This window comes from Orbicella franksi, chromosome 3 (genome assembly GCF_964199315.1).
Source record: "Orbicella franksi chromosome 3, jaOrbFran1.1, whole genome shotgun sequence".
Classification (NCBI taxonomy): domain Eukaryota; kingdom Metazoa; phylum Cnidaria; class Anthozoa; order Scleractinia; family Merulinidae; genus Orbicella; species Orbicella franksi.
Window position 1 is genome coordinate 30,415,120 of NC_138147.1, and position 15,384 is coordinate 30,430,503.

General features: G+C 41.9%; 2 protein-coding genes across 2 annotated transcripts; both read right to left on the minus strand.

Annotated features, from left to right (window-relative positions):
* Nucleotides 1-16: 16 nt before the first annotated feature.
* On the minus strand, nt 17-12,185 carry LOC145481936 (YEATS domain-containing protein 4-like). Its single transcript, XM_081460512.1, has 7 exons — nt 12,052-12,185; nt 11,853-11,972; nt 4,998-5,064; nt 3,104-3,198; nt 2,556-2,648; nt 1,698-1,779; nt 17-1,172 (listed from the first exon to the last, which is right to left on the minus strand). Exons 1-7 carry the CDS (start codon nt 12,082-12,084, stop codon nt 976-978), a joined length of 687 nt encoding a protein of 228 aa, XP_081316638.1. The 5' UTR covers nt 12,085-12,185; the 3' UTR covers nt 17-975.
* A 1,143-nt stretch (nt 12,186-13,328) lies between these two features.
* Nucleotides 13,329-15,314, minus strand: LOC145482509 (uncharacterized). Its single transcript, XM_081461109.1, has one exon. It carries the CDS (start codon nt 15,312-15,314, stop codon nt 13,329-13,331), a length of 1,986 nt encoding a protein of 661 aa, XP_081317235.1.
* Nucleotides 15,315-15,384: the final 70 nt, after the last annotated feature.

Consider the following 15,384-nt stretch of genomic DNA (forward strand, 5'->3'; position numbering starts at 1 on the left):
TAAACCAGAGACTGGGATTTAGAAAAGAATATAATTTTGTGTGTTGAACATTCGTAAATACAATACAATTATGTTTCTAACTAAACCGTATAAAACTCATCCTTTTCTCTAAACGGCAAAACTATCCACAAGCAACAAACTCAGAACTAGTCGTATGTTCAGTTTTAATAACCTTTCTGAAAGAAGTTCCGTAAGTCACATTAGGCTTACCATCTTTTCGTGCAGTCTGGCTCCCAAATTACTTCAAAGCCATCAATGTACATGATAGGACAGATGAATCTGACGTTTTATCGTCATAGTCTACTTTGTATTCCTTTATCTAATCTAAGAATATTGACAAGAATATTTTCAGCAATGTTGAGCCTGGGCCGGAAAAACAATATTGTTATAGAAAAAAAAAGAGTAGAGTGCGTTTTTGTGGGTACGACAGGATCAGACGCTATCAATGTGGATTGCAGGCAAAAACGCAACAATGCAACGGATCTGGATTTTTGCGGGTCAAATGGCGGATGATTATTAGCTAAACTAATACATATATTAAATAATTTGTATAATAATAACATCGAGCAATTTATGAAAACAATATCGATTACTTAAATGCTTTCCCAAATCTTCAGGTCTGATCTAAAGGCAAGCGTTTTATAAGCCTAAGACTCAATATTTATTCACTGGAAATAAATACAGGAGAAAAGAAAGTTGCGCTACTCCTTTCCATCGCAATGTGGAATATATTCGGTTCGTATATTACAAAATGACTGCACGACAAGTATTTTTTTACTTGATGTGTAAGTTGCTCAGAGTTTCCCTATTTGATTGATGGAACAGTCTGAGCCCGCTGAAAGTTGCTAAGCAACAGTACATATGCTGATGATAACAAGCTGGAATACCAACTTCTGACGTGCTCGATAATAATCGGAAACCATAGTCGGAAATTATCGGTAGATCTTCGGATAATTTGCCGAACACAACACTTCCTTATTGTAAAACAGCCGGCGCCGTGGTGGGGTCCTGGCTCTCTTGATCTTGTTGTTCCAGTTTGGCTATTTCAGCTTTCATTTGGTGAATGGCGTCCTTGCAGACTTTAAGCTTCTCGTGTAACTCGCTGATTTCTTTGCCGATCTTTTGTCGGGCACCGCCAATGGACGCCGTTGTTCTTTGTTCAATTTCAGCCCCTTTGTGCAGAAGAATACAAATTAAAAATAAATGTTTATTACCACAAGAAATGGATTATTTGTTCCAAGGTTGCCAAGAATTAGGAAATGGTTAGGGTGAAAAAAATTCTTCAAGGTCAGGGAAAAGTCAGGGAATTTTATTGAGTCAGAGAAATTTGACATTTTGAAGAAAAGTCGGGGAAAATTTAAATTATATTATTGTGAGTCACGAAAAACTGACATTTGAAGAAAAGTCAAACAAAATTGAAATTATAACGCCGCTGATTTTTAAATAAATTTGAAAGCTGGAAGAAACATTTCAGCTCACTGTGATCTCAAAGATGTCTTTTTTTTCTTAATGAAGACGATGAATTTGTTGAAAACATACGAGTCTTTAATAAATGGGTGGAAAGGATGGCTGTACGAATGCTACTAATCTAAAATTTTCTTCTTTGTTTGGTCAGAAATTTTACTTTTATCAAGGAAAAGTCAGGAAGTTTTGAAAATTGAAGTCTGCGTCGACCATAACACTATAACTCTACTTACAGTCTGACTCGTGTTTTATTGGCGGCAACTGTCTTGCACTCAGTAAGCATTGATGCATCATCTGTGTGGGGTCTTGGAAAATCTGGAAAACAAACCATCCACATGAAATGATACAATATTCTGTTCTACTATTGCAACATTTTACCAAAGATGGAAACTAATCAAGGACCTAATCTTGATGAAATAATTTTGCAAGGCTAGTTGTGTCTATTGGAAAAGTCCACTGTTGGCCTAAATAAAATTTAGGGACAAAAGTACCATTAAAGATTTGCTCTCACTTGAATAAACTACTTCAAGAAAGCAAACTTAGTGGCAGGCACGGTGGCCTCTTAGTTACTGTGCTTGGCACAGGATCGAGTGGTCATGGTTCGAGCCCTGGCTGGGGACATTTGTGTTGTGTTCTTAGGCAAGACACTTTACTCTCACAATGCCTAACTCAACTTAGGTGTATAAGTGGGTACCAGGGGATGCACTGCTATGGGGTAACCCTGTGATGGACTAGCATCCCATCCAGGGGGGGGGGAAGAAGAAATACTCCTAGTCGCTTGATGTGACAGAAACTGGAGAGATAAATTATGCCAGCCTGGTGGGCCACTTGGCTCATATGCAGAGTTCACTTTTCTACCTAAAGCATACACGTATGATCAGCTCCTGTGTGAAGTTCACTTGAGCAAAGCATGCATTAAGCTGTTATGCATGAAGCAAATGACTGAGTCAAGCAGTAATTTATTATAATATTTCTTGATGTAATTAAGATGATTCCAATATTTAGTGGCTGCATTTACAGCCTATCAGCAATAACAGTGAATTCAAAATGAGCAGCGCCTGTTGGTCTATTAAACAACTTATTTCACTCACAATCTCATCATAGAACTCAGAAACCAACTGCTTCTTTCCAGAGGCAAGAGCAGATTCTGTTTGGAAAAGCTTCAAAAGATGATAAAATGTCACCTGAAAAGAAGAACAAAAAAAAAGGCAGGAAAAATAAATATTATGTCTCGAGAAAGGTTAACAAAGTTCTTCTCTGGTTAGTAAACCCCATAGTAGGCTAAGTATAAGTGGTTTGTTTTTTTACTACATCTTTTTTTGCTTCACTTTTGCATAGGTATCTGCTATCTTTCAAATAAGCTTTTTATATCATTAAATTTAGATACATGTACCATACAAAATGCTCCTCTTATTTCTAACATAAATATACTACAAAATATTTTATTTTAGAATAGTATGCATTTTACATTGAAGAGAAGACCAAATAATGATGCAAGCAAATTAAAAAATTAAAAAAAGATTATTGCATAAGAAAAATAATTTGTTAGAAATCTAACTCATGAAAGAGTAGAAAACATCTGTCGCAGGACTGATGATTTTAGCAGTTTCCATTAGACATAAGAGCAGTGTAAACTAACTGGTCTCTCTGCCTGATCCATGAAGAAGATTTTGATCTGTATTTCAAATTCTCCCCAGCCTGACTCATTCACTTCATACGGAGGTTTTGTTACAACTGTTCAATAAGAAAAACGCAAATGTTAGTTAGTGCACCGTTAGTTTGTCTGGTATATGTGGGTAGCTATAGCTACTTTAGTTTGTAGAGAAAAATTTCAACAGAAAACATCTGCATGGCAGTGAAAATACAAGTATTTTCTCCACATACTGGAGTGAGAGACAACTCTGATAAACAGTCAAACCTCTCCACAATGGACACCTTTGGGACTAAGAAAAGTCACTCTTGTTGGGATGTGGCCGTTACACATGGGGGGTAGGGGTGGTAGGGGGGTAGGGGTGGTAGGGGTGGTAGGGGTGGTGGGATGAAGTTGTGTGACCTTTTACTATATAACATGGGGATTTGTATACAGCATTCATCAGTCATTGATAACTGGCCATTATGGAGAAGTTATTTTGGTAGTTTGGGACATATTTTGGTGGCTGTTGCCATTGTGGAGAGGTGGCTGTTGTAGCGAGGTTAAAATAAGAGAGAATGTATGGACCATCCACTGGGACAAAAGAAAGTGGTTGTCGTAGAGAGGTGGTCATCGCAGGTAGGTGGCCATTAGTGGAGGCCCAGCTGTAGTAGGTTTATAACCCAACAGTGTTATGAAACCAACTATAGAAGATATTGAAGGATTTTATTGCGAGGAGGCAATGTGACAGAGTGAGGCATTTTGTCCCAAAACATAACACGGTACTGTTTTAAGAAGATCTAGCGGTGCGAATGGATGATTCCAGAAAATATTCATACCCTACCACGGGAATTCTGAGAGGGGGGGCTTCTTGGACTGGAATTCTGAAGGCATTGAGGAGGGGGCATTATGCAGTTTGGAATTTCAAATGCATTGGGGGTTCAACTCTGAATTTCTAGAGGGAGAAGACGGTAAAATCTTGACTTGAAATTGCTGATCTAAAAACTGTTCTAGTTTGTAAATGAAGCATGAACCGAATGCGGAAGCAGGATAGAGATCGACCAGGTAGGTGTTGGCCTACTCTCCTGAAAATATGAAGCTAATGAACTGAAAACAAAAAGTTTTATTTGGTGTTAAGCAACTTCCAGATATAACACTTAGAAAGAAAAGGTACAAACTTGAGTTGCTTGTTTGCTTGGCTGAAAATTGTGAGCAGAATTTTCTTGGAGGGGGAAAAAGTGCAAGTTTGCTGTTTGCTCATTAGAAATTTTAGGCAGTCAAACAGGAATTCTAAAGGTCTGGAAAAAATCAGAAATTCCGGAGGGGAGGAGGGGTTAATGATTTTGGAATTTGGAGGGCATAGGGGGTAGCACATTTTGGAAGTTCCGAGGGCAAGGGAGGGTGGGGTTAACATGTTCATGCCACCCATAGTAGGGTATGGATATTTTCTGGAATCACCCAATGGTCCTTCAAAAAACATGGCGGTTTTTTTAGCGGTTATGTGTGTCTCACAGTCTCAATTTTTTCGCAAAGCTTTCTTGCAGACGAGATTCCTAGCAAGCCTAAGAGAGTATCAAAGCACCAGTGTGTTTTTTTTCATATACAGCATCTGAACATCTTAGAATCTAAATGTCTCAAGCTTGCATTCAAATGACTTTGAAGTCTCGGTCTCGTAATTGAAGAAGTCAAAATGTCCCAGGCTCGCAAAGAAAAATGGTTGCCTGTCCTGCTAGCCTTCTTCCTTGGTTATGTATGGCAGTCTTCTAGAACTTAGGAAAGCCCTATCTACTACCAATGAAAATGTATTTATATCCTAAAAATAAAAGCAGTTAACATAAATCTGGTGACTGGAGAGTCAAAAATATCTACTGAAAACTGATTCATTAGTCCTCACATCTCTTACCTCTCAAGGGATTAGCATAACTTTCATGAAGTTTAAAGTGAACTTTTTTCACATAACTTGACATGTCCTACAAAATATAACTTGATTTAGAAAATGCTTCATGGTTGAACTGTTGACAACTTTCAACAGCACTCTGTAAATAAAAGAATGCCTCTCCACTCAGCCCCTACTGTTCTCAATTAGCCATTTAATTAGTCAGTCGGCTAGTCAATAATGATAAACTATTGATCAATCAATCCATCAATCAATCAATCAATCAATCAATCTATCTATCAATCAACCAATCAATCAATCTATCTATCTATCAATAAATTGTACACTTGTCCCTCTGTCTGTGAGTTTTTTAATAACCCACTTCAGTAGAACCATTCAAGACATGATTTCACATTATGAGCTGGAGGAAAAGACAAAAGAATTCTCTGGGATATTGTATCAAGTTGTGTACACGACCATGTGCAGGATGATATGAGAACTTTATTCGGATCACACGTAACTCGATATATCGTCATTGCACAATCACTACGAATAACAATCAACCGGAAGAGGCGTATATTGTAACATCTCCCCTTTTATCAACGCATAAAAAAACTAAACTTTCTCTCTAATAGCATCTTATTGTTCATTGTTCTGAAACTGTAACTGTACTATAAAGGTATGAGAACTATGGTCCATGTCCTTAACACACGTAGTCCTGGAATCTCACGGATGGTTTGATAGTCCTAGAACTCGATCTTAGTGCTGGTGGACTGGGCACAGGACCGGCTGTGTTGGACAGAGAGTCTGTGGGCGGTGACAGGGCTGTTTCGGGGTCATCCTCTGATGCTGGTAGTGCTTCTGGAGTTGGCTTGATTGCTTGTCTATTTCGCCGCAACACTTCTCCGTTGGCTTCTACCAGATAGGATCTATCAGAAAGCTTCTGTAGACAGGTTCCCGCTTCCCAAGCCTTGCCTCTGTGGAGTGGAGCAATGCGTACCTCCTGACCAATGTCGAGGTCCGGTAACGCTTTGACATTTCTATCATGGTAGCTCTTGGCTTTCTGACGTTTCTGCTGGATTTTGTCTGGCACTCCTTCAGGGACTTCAGGATACAGCAGGTTGGTTGCTATGGGAACTAGTGTCTTTGTTCTTCTTGACATCAGCCGCTGGACTGGGCTTGACTGTATTTCAGCTGTAGGGGTATTTCTGTAGGACAACAAACTTAGCCAGGGGTCTTTGTCATCTTTCAGGGCCTTCTTGAAGAGACTTTTGACAGCTTTGACTGCTGATTCTGCCTTTCCATTGGACTTTGGGTGGTAAGGAGATGAGGTGACATGTTGAAACTCCCACTGTTTTGCGAACTCGGCAAACTCTCTACTGGCGAACTGTGGTCCATTGTCGGAAACCAAGATATCCGGAATACCGTACCGACTGAACTGTACTCTCATGAACTTGATTATGGCTGACGAGGTGGTCTGCTTGAGAGGGCTGACTTCGACAAAGTCGGAGTAATAATCTACAAGGACTATATAGTCCTTAGAGTGAAGCGTAAACAAATCTGCAGCTAGTCGACTCCAAGGCCTGTCTGGAATCTTGTGAGTCTGCAGTGGCTGTTGAGGGTTACTCGCTTGATACTCGGCACACACATCACACTTCGCTACTGCTTCTTTGATGTCACTGTTCATGGCTGGCCAGTAGACTCGATCTCTTGCTTTTCTCAGGCATGCTTCTATTCCAAGATGACTGGCGTGTAGCCGTGATATCACCTCGGTTCTCAGCGCACGAGGAATGATAATGCGCTGGCTTTTAAAGAGTATGCCATTGTGCAGTGTGAGATCTTCTCTGAAATTCCAGTACTCTCGGATGGATATGGGAACTTGTTCTCTTGTGTCAGGCCATCCCACGAGTATGGTGCTCTTGAGTGTCTGCATTACAGGATCGTGTTCTGTGGCTTTTTGGAGTTGTGCTAATCTTTCACTGGTGATCTTGACTGTATCCAATGGGTTAATTTCTTCAAGTTCTAGAGCGAACACCTGAAAGTCGTCGTGAGGCTGATCGTCTTGATTCTTGAGATAAGCTCTTGACAGGTGGTCTGCTACATACATTTGGGATCCTGGTTTGTACGTCACTTCTAAGTTGTACCTTTGAAGTCGCAGGAGCATTCTCTGTAGTCTGCTTGGGGCTGCTAGGAGAGACTTCTTAAAGATGGGTTGTAGCGGCTTGTGGTCAGTCTCAACAGTGATTTTCCCTCTTCTTGTAATGTACTGGCTGAATTTGGAACAGCCAAAGACGATGGCCAGGCACTCCTTTTCTATCTGTGCATACCGTTGCTCTACTTGTGAGAGTGTTCTGGAGGCGAACGCAACTGGCTGTCCGTTTTGCAACAATGTAGCTCCAAGGCCCTTCTCGCTGGCATCACACTGTAGGGTTACCTCGGCATTCATGTCGTAGTACTTGAGCACTGGGTGGCTTGTCACTAGTTTTCTGATCTGCTCAAAGGCTTCATCGTGCTGTCTGGACCAAATGAACCTCGCATCCTTCTTGGTCAGTTCTCGTATTGGTTGGGCAATCTCTGACAACCGGGGAAGGAACTTGGCGAGATAGTTTACAAAGCCAAGAAGACTGAGTGTTTCCTGTTTGCAGGTGGGCTTGGGCATTTCGCTGACAGCTTGCACTTTATCTGGGTCTGGTTTGAGCCCTTCCTTGGAGAGGACATGACCCATGTACTTGACTTCTGGCTTTCGGAGGTTCAGCTTCTTGCTGTTAAACTTCAGATTAACCTTGCGTGCTCTTTTCAGAAGTTGAAGCAAGTTTTTGTTGTGGTCTGCATTGGCTTCCTCCAGAGTATCACCAGACCCTATCACCAGAATGTCGTCTCGTAGCACTTCTACGCCCTCCAAGTCACCAAGGTGCTCATGTAGTTTGCATTCAAACTCCTCCGGTGCGGCACAGACGCCAAACGGCATGCGAAGGTAGCGGTACCGGCCCATGGGCGTCCAAAAGGTGGTCATTTTGCTGCTTGTTTCGTCCAAACTAATCTGGTAAAATCCATCCTTTGCATCTAGCGTTGTGAAGACTTTGGCGTTGCTTAGCCGTGGAAGGACTTCTTCTAAGGTTGGCATCTGGTATTTTGGCCGTTTTACTGCTCCGTTAAGGTCCTTGGGATCTAGACATATTCTGATTTTGCCAGGCTTGGCAACGACGACCATACTGCTGATCCAATCAGTGGGTTCAGCTTCCTTTACTAGGATGTTCTTCTTCTCAAGCTCTTCTAGTTTTGCTTTGACTTCTTTGTGTAGCATGACTGCAATGCGTCTGGGTGCGTGATGCACTGGCGTGACTTCTGGGTCAACTGTGAAACTTGCTTTGCCAATGTGTCCGAGGCCTTCAAACACGTCTTTAAAGTCAGTGAGGACCTTTTCTTTGGTGAGCAGTGGTTTGGTTTCTTGAATAGTGTTAACTAACGTTGTCGGCTCACAGTTTATTTTTAGTAGTCCTAGCGTTTCACAAGTTTCTGCGGACAATAACGGCTTGCTGTTTCCTTCTACAACTTGAAACTTGAGCTCGTGCCGTTGCTTGTTTTCTTTGAGAACGTTGAGTTTCACTTCTCCAAGTGGTTTCATCACCGAGCCATTAAACAAACGGAGTGTGACCTTGCTTGTTTGAAGAGCCGGATTTCCGTTCTGGCTGATGACTGACAGGTCGTGATGAGTTAGAACATTGCACGTCGCTCCTGTGTCCAACTGACAATCCAATTTTGTCTTGTAACGAGCGTTAGCATCGTAGAATTCGAGCGAGGCGAAGAGCTGTTTCCCTTTGGCTTGCACTGACGAAACTTCTTCGACTTGGTATAAGAATTCATCGGAGTCTGTTTCCTGTTCGTCATCGGTTTCCTCGGCTATTTGTTTAACTTGTCGTCTAGGAGCTGATCTGCATACTGACGCGAAGTGGTTGGGCTTCTTGCATGCTTTGCATTCATGGCCGTAAGCCGGACAATTTTCGAGGTTGTGTCTCTGTTTTCCTCCACAATTAAAGCACTGCCACTCTTTTCGCATTGGCGCTTGATCTTGACGTTTCTTGGGATCACGTTTCTTGGGATCACGTTTCTTGTGATCACGTGAATTGCGTTCTCGAACAACACGGACCTCCTCTGTGGCTTTTTTTTCGTCTATCTTCATGGCTTTTAGCTGGTGGCTTGCAGCTTTGCTGGACCTACAAATGTTGAGGGCCTTGTTGAGATCTAGAGTTTCTTCTTTCAGGAGACGCAGTTTTGTTGAATGATCCTGTAGACCAATAACCAATCTGTCTCTGATCAGCTCGTCTGTCAGCATTCCGAATTCACACGTGGATGCGGCCTTTCGCAATCGGTTAATGAAACTATCCACGGGCTCTTCGAGGTTCTGTGTGCACATGTTGAATTGGTAGCGCTCGTAGACTACATTTCTCTTCGGTTTGAAATACGACTCTAACGCCTTAATGCATTCGCTTATGTCGTCTCGCTCCTCGGGGCTGAGTTTCAGGTTTAGAAATATCTGCAAACATTCCTTGCCCATTACGGAACGAAATGTAGCCAGACGAATCTTCTGTTCTTGCTTGTCGAGGCTTGTGGCGACTTCGTAGTCTGTCCACTGTTGCCGAAAGAATTCCCAATTGTTCACTGCATCGCCCTTGACGTTCATCGGCGAAGGAATCGGGAAATTCGACGTAAATGTAAGCGCACGTGGGACACTCGTCGACGGTTCTGTCTCTGGCATCGTGTAGAGCGACTGTGTTCCTTGAAATGAGTGTAATACTCGTAGTAACAGCAATGGTCGGCCTATACAGGCGTATTCACTAGTATTGGGGTAGTTTTACTTCTGACACCATGTATCAAGTTGTGTACACGACCATGTGCAGGATGATATGAGAACTTTATTCGGATCACACGTAACTCGATATATCATCATTGCACAATCACTACGAATAACAATCAACCGGAAGAGGCGTATATTGTAACAGATATTACATATACTTTCATCTAAAATCGTAGTTACAAATACACCATTTTACAGTTGTCTGCTCAGTAACCTGGCCTTTGTATGGCAGCGAGGCTAGAGTTGACCTTGTTTTGATACAGACCTCACTGCTTTTGTCATGTAAATGCACCTAGTTAGCATCAGAACAACTTGTTTTACGCAACAAAAGCAGTGAGGTCTGTATCAAAACAAGGTCAACTCTAGCCTCGCTGCCATACAAAGGCCAGGTCACTGAGCAGACAACTGTAAAATGGTCTGAAGTATATATGAAATAATTCATATTTGAACTGCGGTAGTAGATGAAAGTGAAGTATGATCATCGCAGTAAATCTTCCAATTTAAGCAACTGGAAAGAAGAAGCCTGAAAAAAATCAGGGCTTCAATGGGATTCGAACCCGTGACCTCCGCGATACCGGTGCGATGCTCTACCAACTGAGCTATGAAGCCACACATTAGGAGCGAGGTCAATTAATTGAGTTCATATCTTCCCGTGAGTGAAATGATGTGAAGTATATATGAAATAATGCATATTTGAACTGCGGTAGTAGATGAAAGTGAAGTATGATCATCGCAGTAAATTTTCCAATTTAAGCAACTGGAAAGAAGAAGCCTGAAAAAAATCAGGGCTTCAATGGGATTCAAACCCGTGACCTCCGCGATACCGGTGCGATGCTCTACCAACTGAGCTATGAAGCCACACATTAGGAGCGAGGTCAATTAATTGAGTTCATATCTTCCCGTGAGTGAAATGATGTGAAGTATATATGAAATAATTCATATTTGAACTGTGGTAGTAGATGAAAGTGAAGTATGATCATCGCAGTAAATTTTCCAATTTAAGCAACTGGAAAGAAGAAGCCTGAAAAAAATCAGGGCTTCAATGGGATTCGAACCCGTGACCTCCGCGATACCGGTGCGATGCTCTACCAACTGAGCTATGAAGCCACACATTAGGAGCGAGGTCAATTAATTGAGTTCATATCTTCCCGTGAGTGAAATGATGTGAAGTATATATGAAATAATTCATATTTGAACTGCGGTAGTAGATGAAAGTGAAGTATGATCATCGCAGTAAATTTTCCAATTTAAGCAACTGGAAAGAAGAATCTGGGTTCGAATCCCATTGAAGCCCTGATTTTTTTCAGGCTTCTTCTTTCCAGTTGCTTAAATTGGAAAATTTACTGCGATGATCATACTTCACTTTCATCTACTACCACAGTTCAAATATGAATTATTTCATATATACTTCACATCATTTCACTCACGGGAAGATATGAACTCAATTAATTGACCTCGCTCCTAATGTGTGGCTTCATAGCTCAGTTGGTAGAGCATCGCACTGGTATCGCAGAGGTCACGGGTTCGAATCCCATTGAAGCCCTGATTTTTTTCAGGCTTCTTCTTTCCAGTTGCTTAAATTGGAAAATTTACTGCGATGATCATACTTCACTTTCATCTACTACCGCAGTTGAAATATGAATTATTTCATATATACTTCACATCATTTCACTCACGGGAAGATATGAACTCAATTAATTGACCTCGCTCCTAATGTGTGGCTTCATAGCTCAGTTGGTAGAGCATCGCACCGGTATCGCGGAGGTCATGGGTTTGAATCCCATTGAAGCCCTGATTTTTTTCAGGCTTCTTCTTTCCAGTTGCTTAAATTGGAAAATTTACTGCGATGATCATACTTCTCTTTGTAAAATGGTCTATTGAAAGGATTTGTTTGCATCTTGATGGGACTTTTTGCTAGTGAAATTTATATTTCCCTGGGTTGCAAACTAGCTATTTTCATACCCTAAAACTTCATTAAAAAAAACATAAATTCTGGTCTGTAACCGTGTTCAACGAGTGTTACACACCTCATTCTTGAAAGGTCGAAGAAACACTGTCCACCCGTGTGTGTGACCGTCGCTTTCTCGTTTTTTTCCAAAGTAGTGCGACACATTTCCAAATATGACTGGCTTTACGACTGTCATACCCTTTAGAAAACGGAATGGAATAATTTTTTCTCAGTGAAAGGAAAAAACATTTTGAATTTTTCCAAAACACAAAACAAACCTTCACTCTTGCGTTGTCACCGGAGGACGCCATATTGTTTCAGTCAGCGGCAACTATCGCGGGCTCAACGTTTAGTCAGCTAAGGGCTTCAAGTATCCTTAACAAGGTTTCGCAGATTTTTTGGTCAAAATGACGTCAATAGCAGATTTGCACGTTGTCGTCATTTGACTACAACTACCAGAATTCCTTTCGTTTTTTCTTTATTATTTAAATTTTGAATTCCCGGTTGAGTTTAAATAACAATTGCCCCGATTAGCATAAGAAACAGAAAAAGTGAAGGATTTTGGTATTTGTAGTCAAATGACGCCATCATGCAAATGGCCTAAAATTAATGTTAACAGTTCATGACACCAACAAAAGACGGCAAAATCCCGACCAAGACAGAACCAATCAAAACGTTCGGATTTTCCTGAACACTACCTTGCCATATGATCAAGTGATTTATTTTTATCTTGTTTTATTTTATTTTATTTCACTACCATTAAAGTCGCACACGCTTTTAACTCGTTTCGGATCTTCCGTTACATAGAAATTTATTTCACCCAATGATCGAAACACGGTAAGTGAAAATAACAAAATTACAAACACGGGAATGAACATAAAATAACTAACAACCACCGAACATGAAGAATGCAGAAAAGCGGCAAAGCGAAATAAACGAAGAAACTTACAAGACGAATGTGAAAAACCAAAGACGAACCGAAAACCAGAGACGCTCGTAGTACCCAATGACGCTACTAACTGAAATAAATTACACGCAAACCGAACTTATAGAGTATGCAAATGAACATAACATATACAAAAAGGGCACAAAACAAAAGAAACTAATTACGCAAAACTTAACACCAAACACGAAGCAAGAAGCATGAACAAATGTCACAAATTCTGGCGCCTACATTCCGGCCCCTTAAATACGAAGGTGTAAACCGTGTATTTACCAACGAAACAAACAGGCCCAGAATTACTTAAGTAATTAAAACGCAAAGCGGTAGTCACTTAAAGTCTAGACGCCTTAAAATATCAACAAAAAATACTGCTATGAAACGTCTTTTCGAGTGCTTCCCTTGAAGGCAAGTCACACGATCTTTAGCAGTCAACAAAACAACAACAGTCACGGAACTTTCGCTCCAAGCTGTTCAATTGACTCTTGTAGGCACAGCTTCCTGATAGGGCGTTTCCAAGTCAAAGTCTCCAAAGTTGCTCTAAACTTGCTCCAATAAACAAAGTTTGCCGACTGGACGTTCCAGCGTCGACTTCTTTGTTATGACCTTGACACGTCAAACGAAACCGCTGCTATCAGGGTAAACCTCACTGACTCGACCAATCGGCCATAAATTCCTAGGCGACTGCTCATCTACAATAATAACGGTGTCTCCTACTGAGAGATTTCTCCTTGGGCGTAACCACTTTTGGCGCTCCTGCAACAACGGAAGGTACTCTCTTTTCCATCTATACCAGAAGACGTTAGCCAAATATTGAACTTGCAGCCACCTCCGCCTTGAATACAACTGATTTCTTTCGAAGACACCTGATGGAAGAGAAGCTTCCTGACGTAATAACAATAGATGATTCGGTGTTAAGGACTCCAAATCTTTTGGGTTATCAGAGACTGCAGTTAAAGGTCTGCCATTGATGATGCTCTCGGCTTCACACATTAGAGTTTGAAGGCTCTCATCGTCGAGCGTTTGCTCTTTAACTAGGCTTCCCAGAATCTTTCGAGTGGATCTTATCATTCTTTCCCAAGCGTCGCCATGATGCGAGGCCGCCGGTGGATTGAAATACCATTGGATGCCTTTCTGTAAGAGCTCTTCGTGGATCTTGGCTTGGTTCCAGCCTTCAATCATGACTCGTAGCTCCTTTTCAGCCCCTGTGAAATTTGTTCCATTGTCCGAACGTATCTCTTTCACTTGACCTCTTCGGGCAATGAAGCGTCTAAGTGTCAGGATGAAGGAATCTGTGTCCAACGTATATGAAATCTCCAGGTGAACAGGTCTGACAGCCAAACAAGTAAAGATAGCTCCATAGCGTTTAACCATACTTCTCTTTTGACGAACAAGAAAGGGACCAAAATAGTCTATTCCCACACAAGTGAAGGGGGGTTGATCTGGGGTCACTCGAGGGCGTGGCAAATCGGCAATCGTTTGCTCTCCAACAGCGCCCTGACGCCGTCTGCAACCAAAGCAGGATGTAAGTACACTTCGCACGGTAAGGTTGGCACGGATGAGCCAAAATCTTTCTCTCAAGACGGACAGAACATATTCTCTGCCAGAGTGACCACTCTTCTGGTGAAAGTGCTGGATCAGAAGCCGGGCAAGAGGAGAATCTTTGGCAATAATTATCTGGTGCTTCGAGTCATCATGCAGAGGTGCTTTGCTTAGACGTCCACCGACACGAAGAAGGCCGTTCACCAAAATCGGGTCCAATTTTGCAAGGACGCTTGACTTCTTCACACAGTTCCCTTTCTCGATGGCTCTTCTCTCTTCTGCGAAGGCACGACTCTGATCAAACATGATTACTTCTCTCTCTGCATCATTTATCTCTGAACAGGTCAAAGGTTCCAAACTGGCTATCTGGGAGCTTCTGTCAAGGGTGTCTTGCGTAGACTTTCGTTTCCTGGTAATAAATCTCTTTTGGCACCGAAGACAAAGCGCGATGAACTTCAATAACTTGAGCCAGGATGAGAACCACTGGACCATAGAAATGACATTGGACTGAATCTCACTCGGACGCGCACCGACAACAAAGGATTTTGACTCTCGTTTCACCTCCGGGTCATCACCAGACAGCTCTGTACTGTGTTTTGGTAGGTTAACCCTTTCGGAAGGAGGCTTTAAAAGGAAATCCGGCCCCCCTGGAATTTTCAGTTCATTCTTCAACAACTTGTTTAAACGAACTGACACAGTCGTGGCTGCTAATTCCAATCTTGGAATACTCATTTGCTTCAAAGGGGCGAGGCGGGATTTACCAACCAGAAAGGAGCAATGAACCTGACCGTCTGAATTGACTTCCCTAAGATATGAGACAGCTCCATAAGCGCACTGGGAAGCATCGCAGAAGTGATGAATTTCAGTGGTTACTTCTTCTCCTAGATCGTCACCCTTAACACATCTGTTGACTGAGAGCTGAGAAAGCTTCGGCAGATCAGCAAGCCATGCCTGCCAACGAGATAAGTGAAAACACGGAATCTCATCATCCCAACCGAGGCCTTTTCTGCATAAGTCCTGAAGGAGAAGCTTTGCTGGGAGAACGAAAGGTGCAGCCATGCCGAGCGGATCGTAGACTGAACTAACGACCGAGAGAATCCCACGTCTGGTACAAGCTTTCTCCTTGATG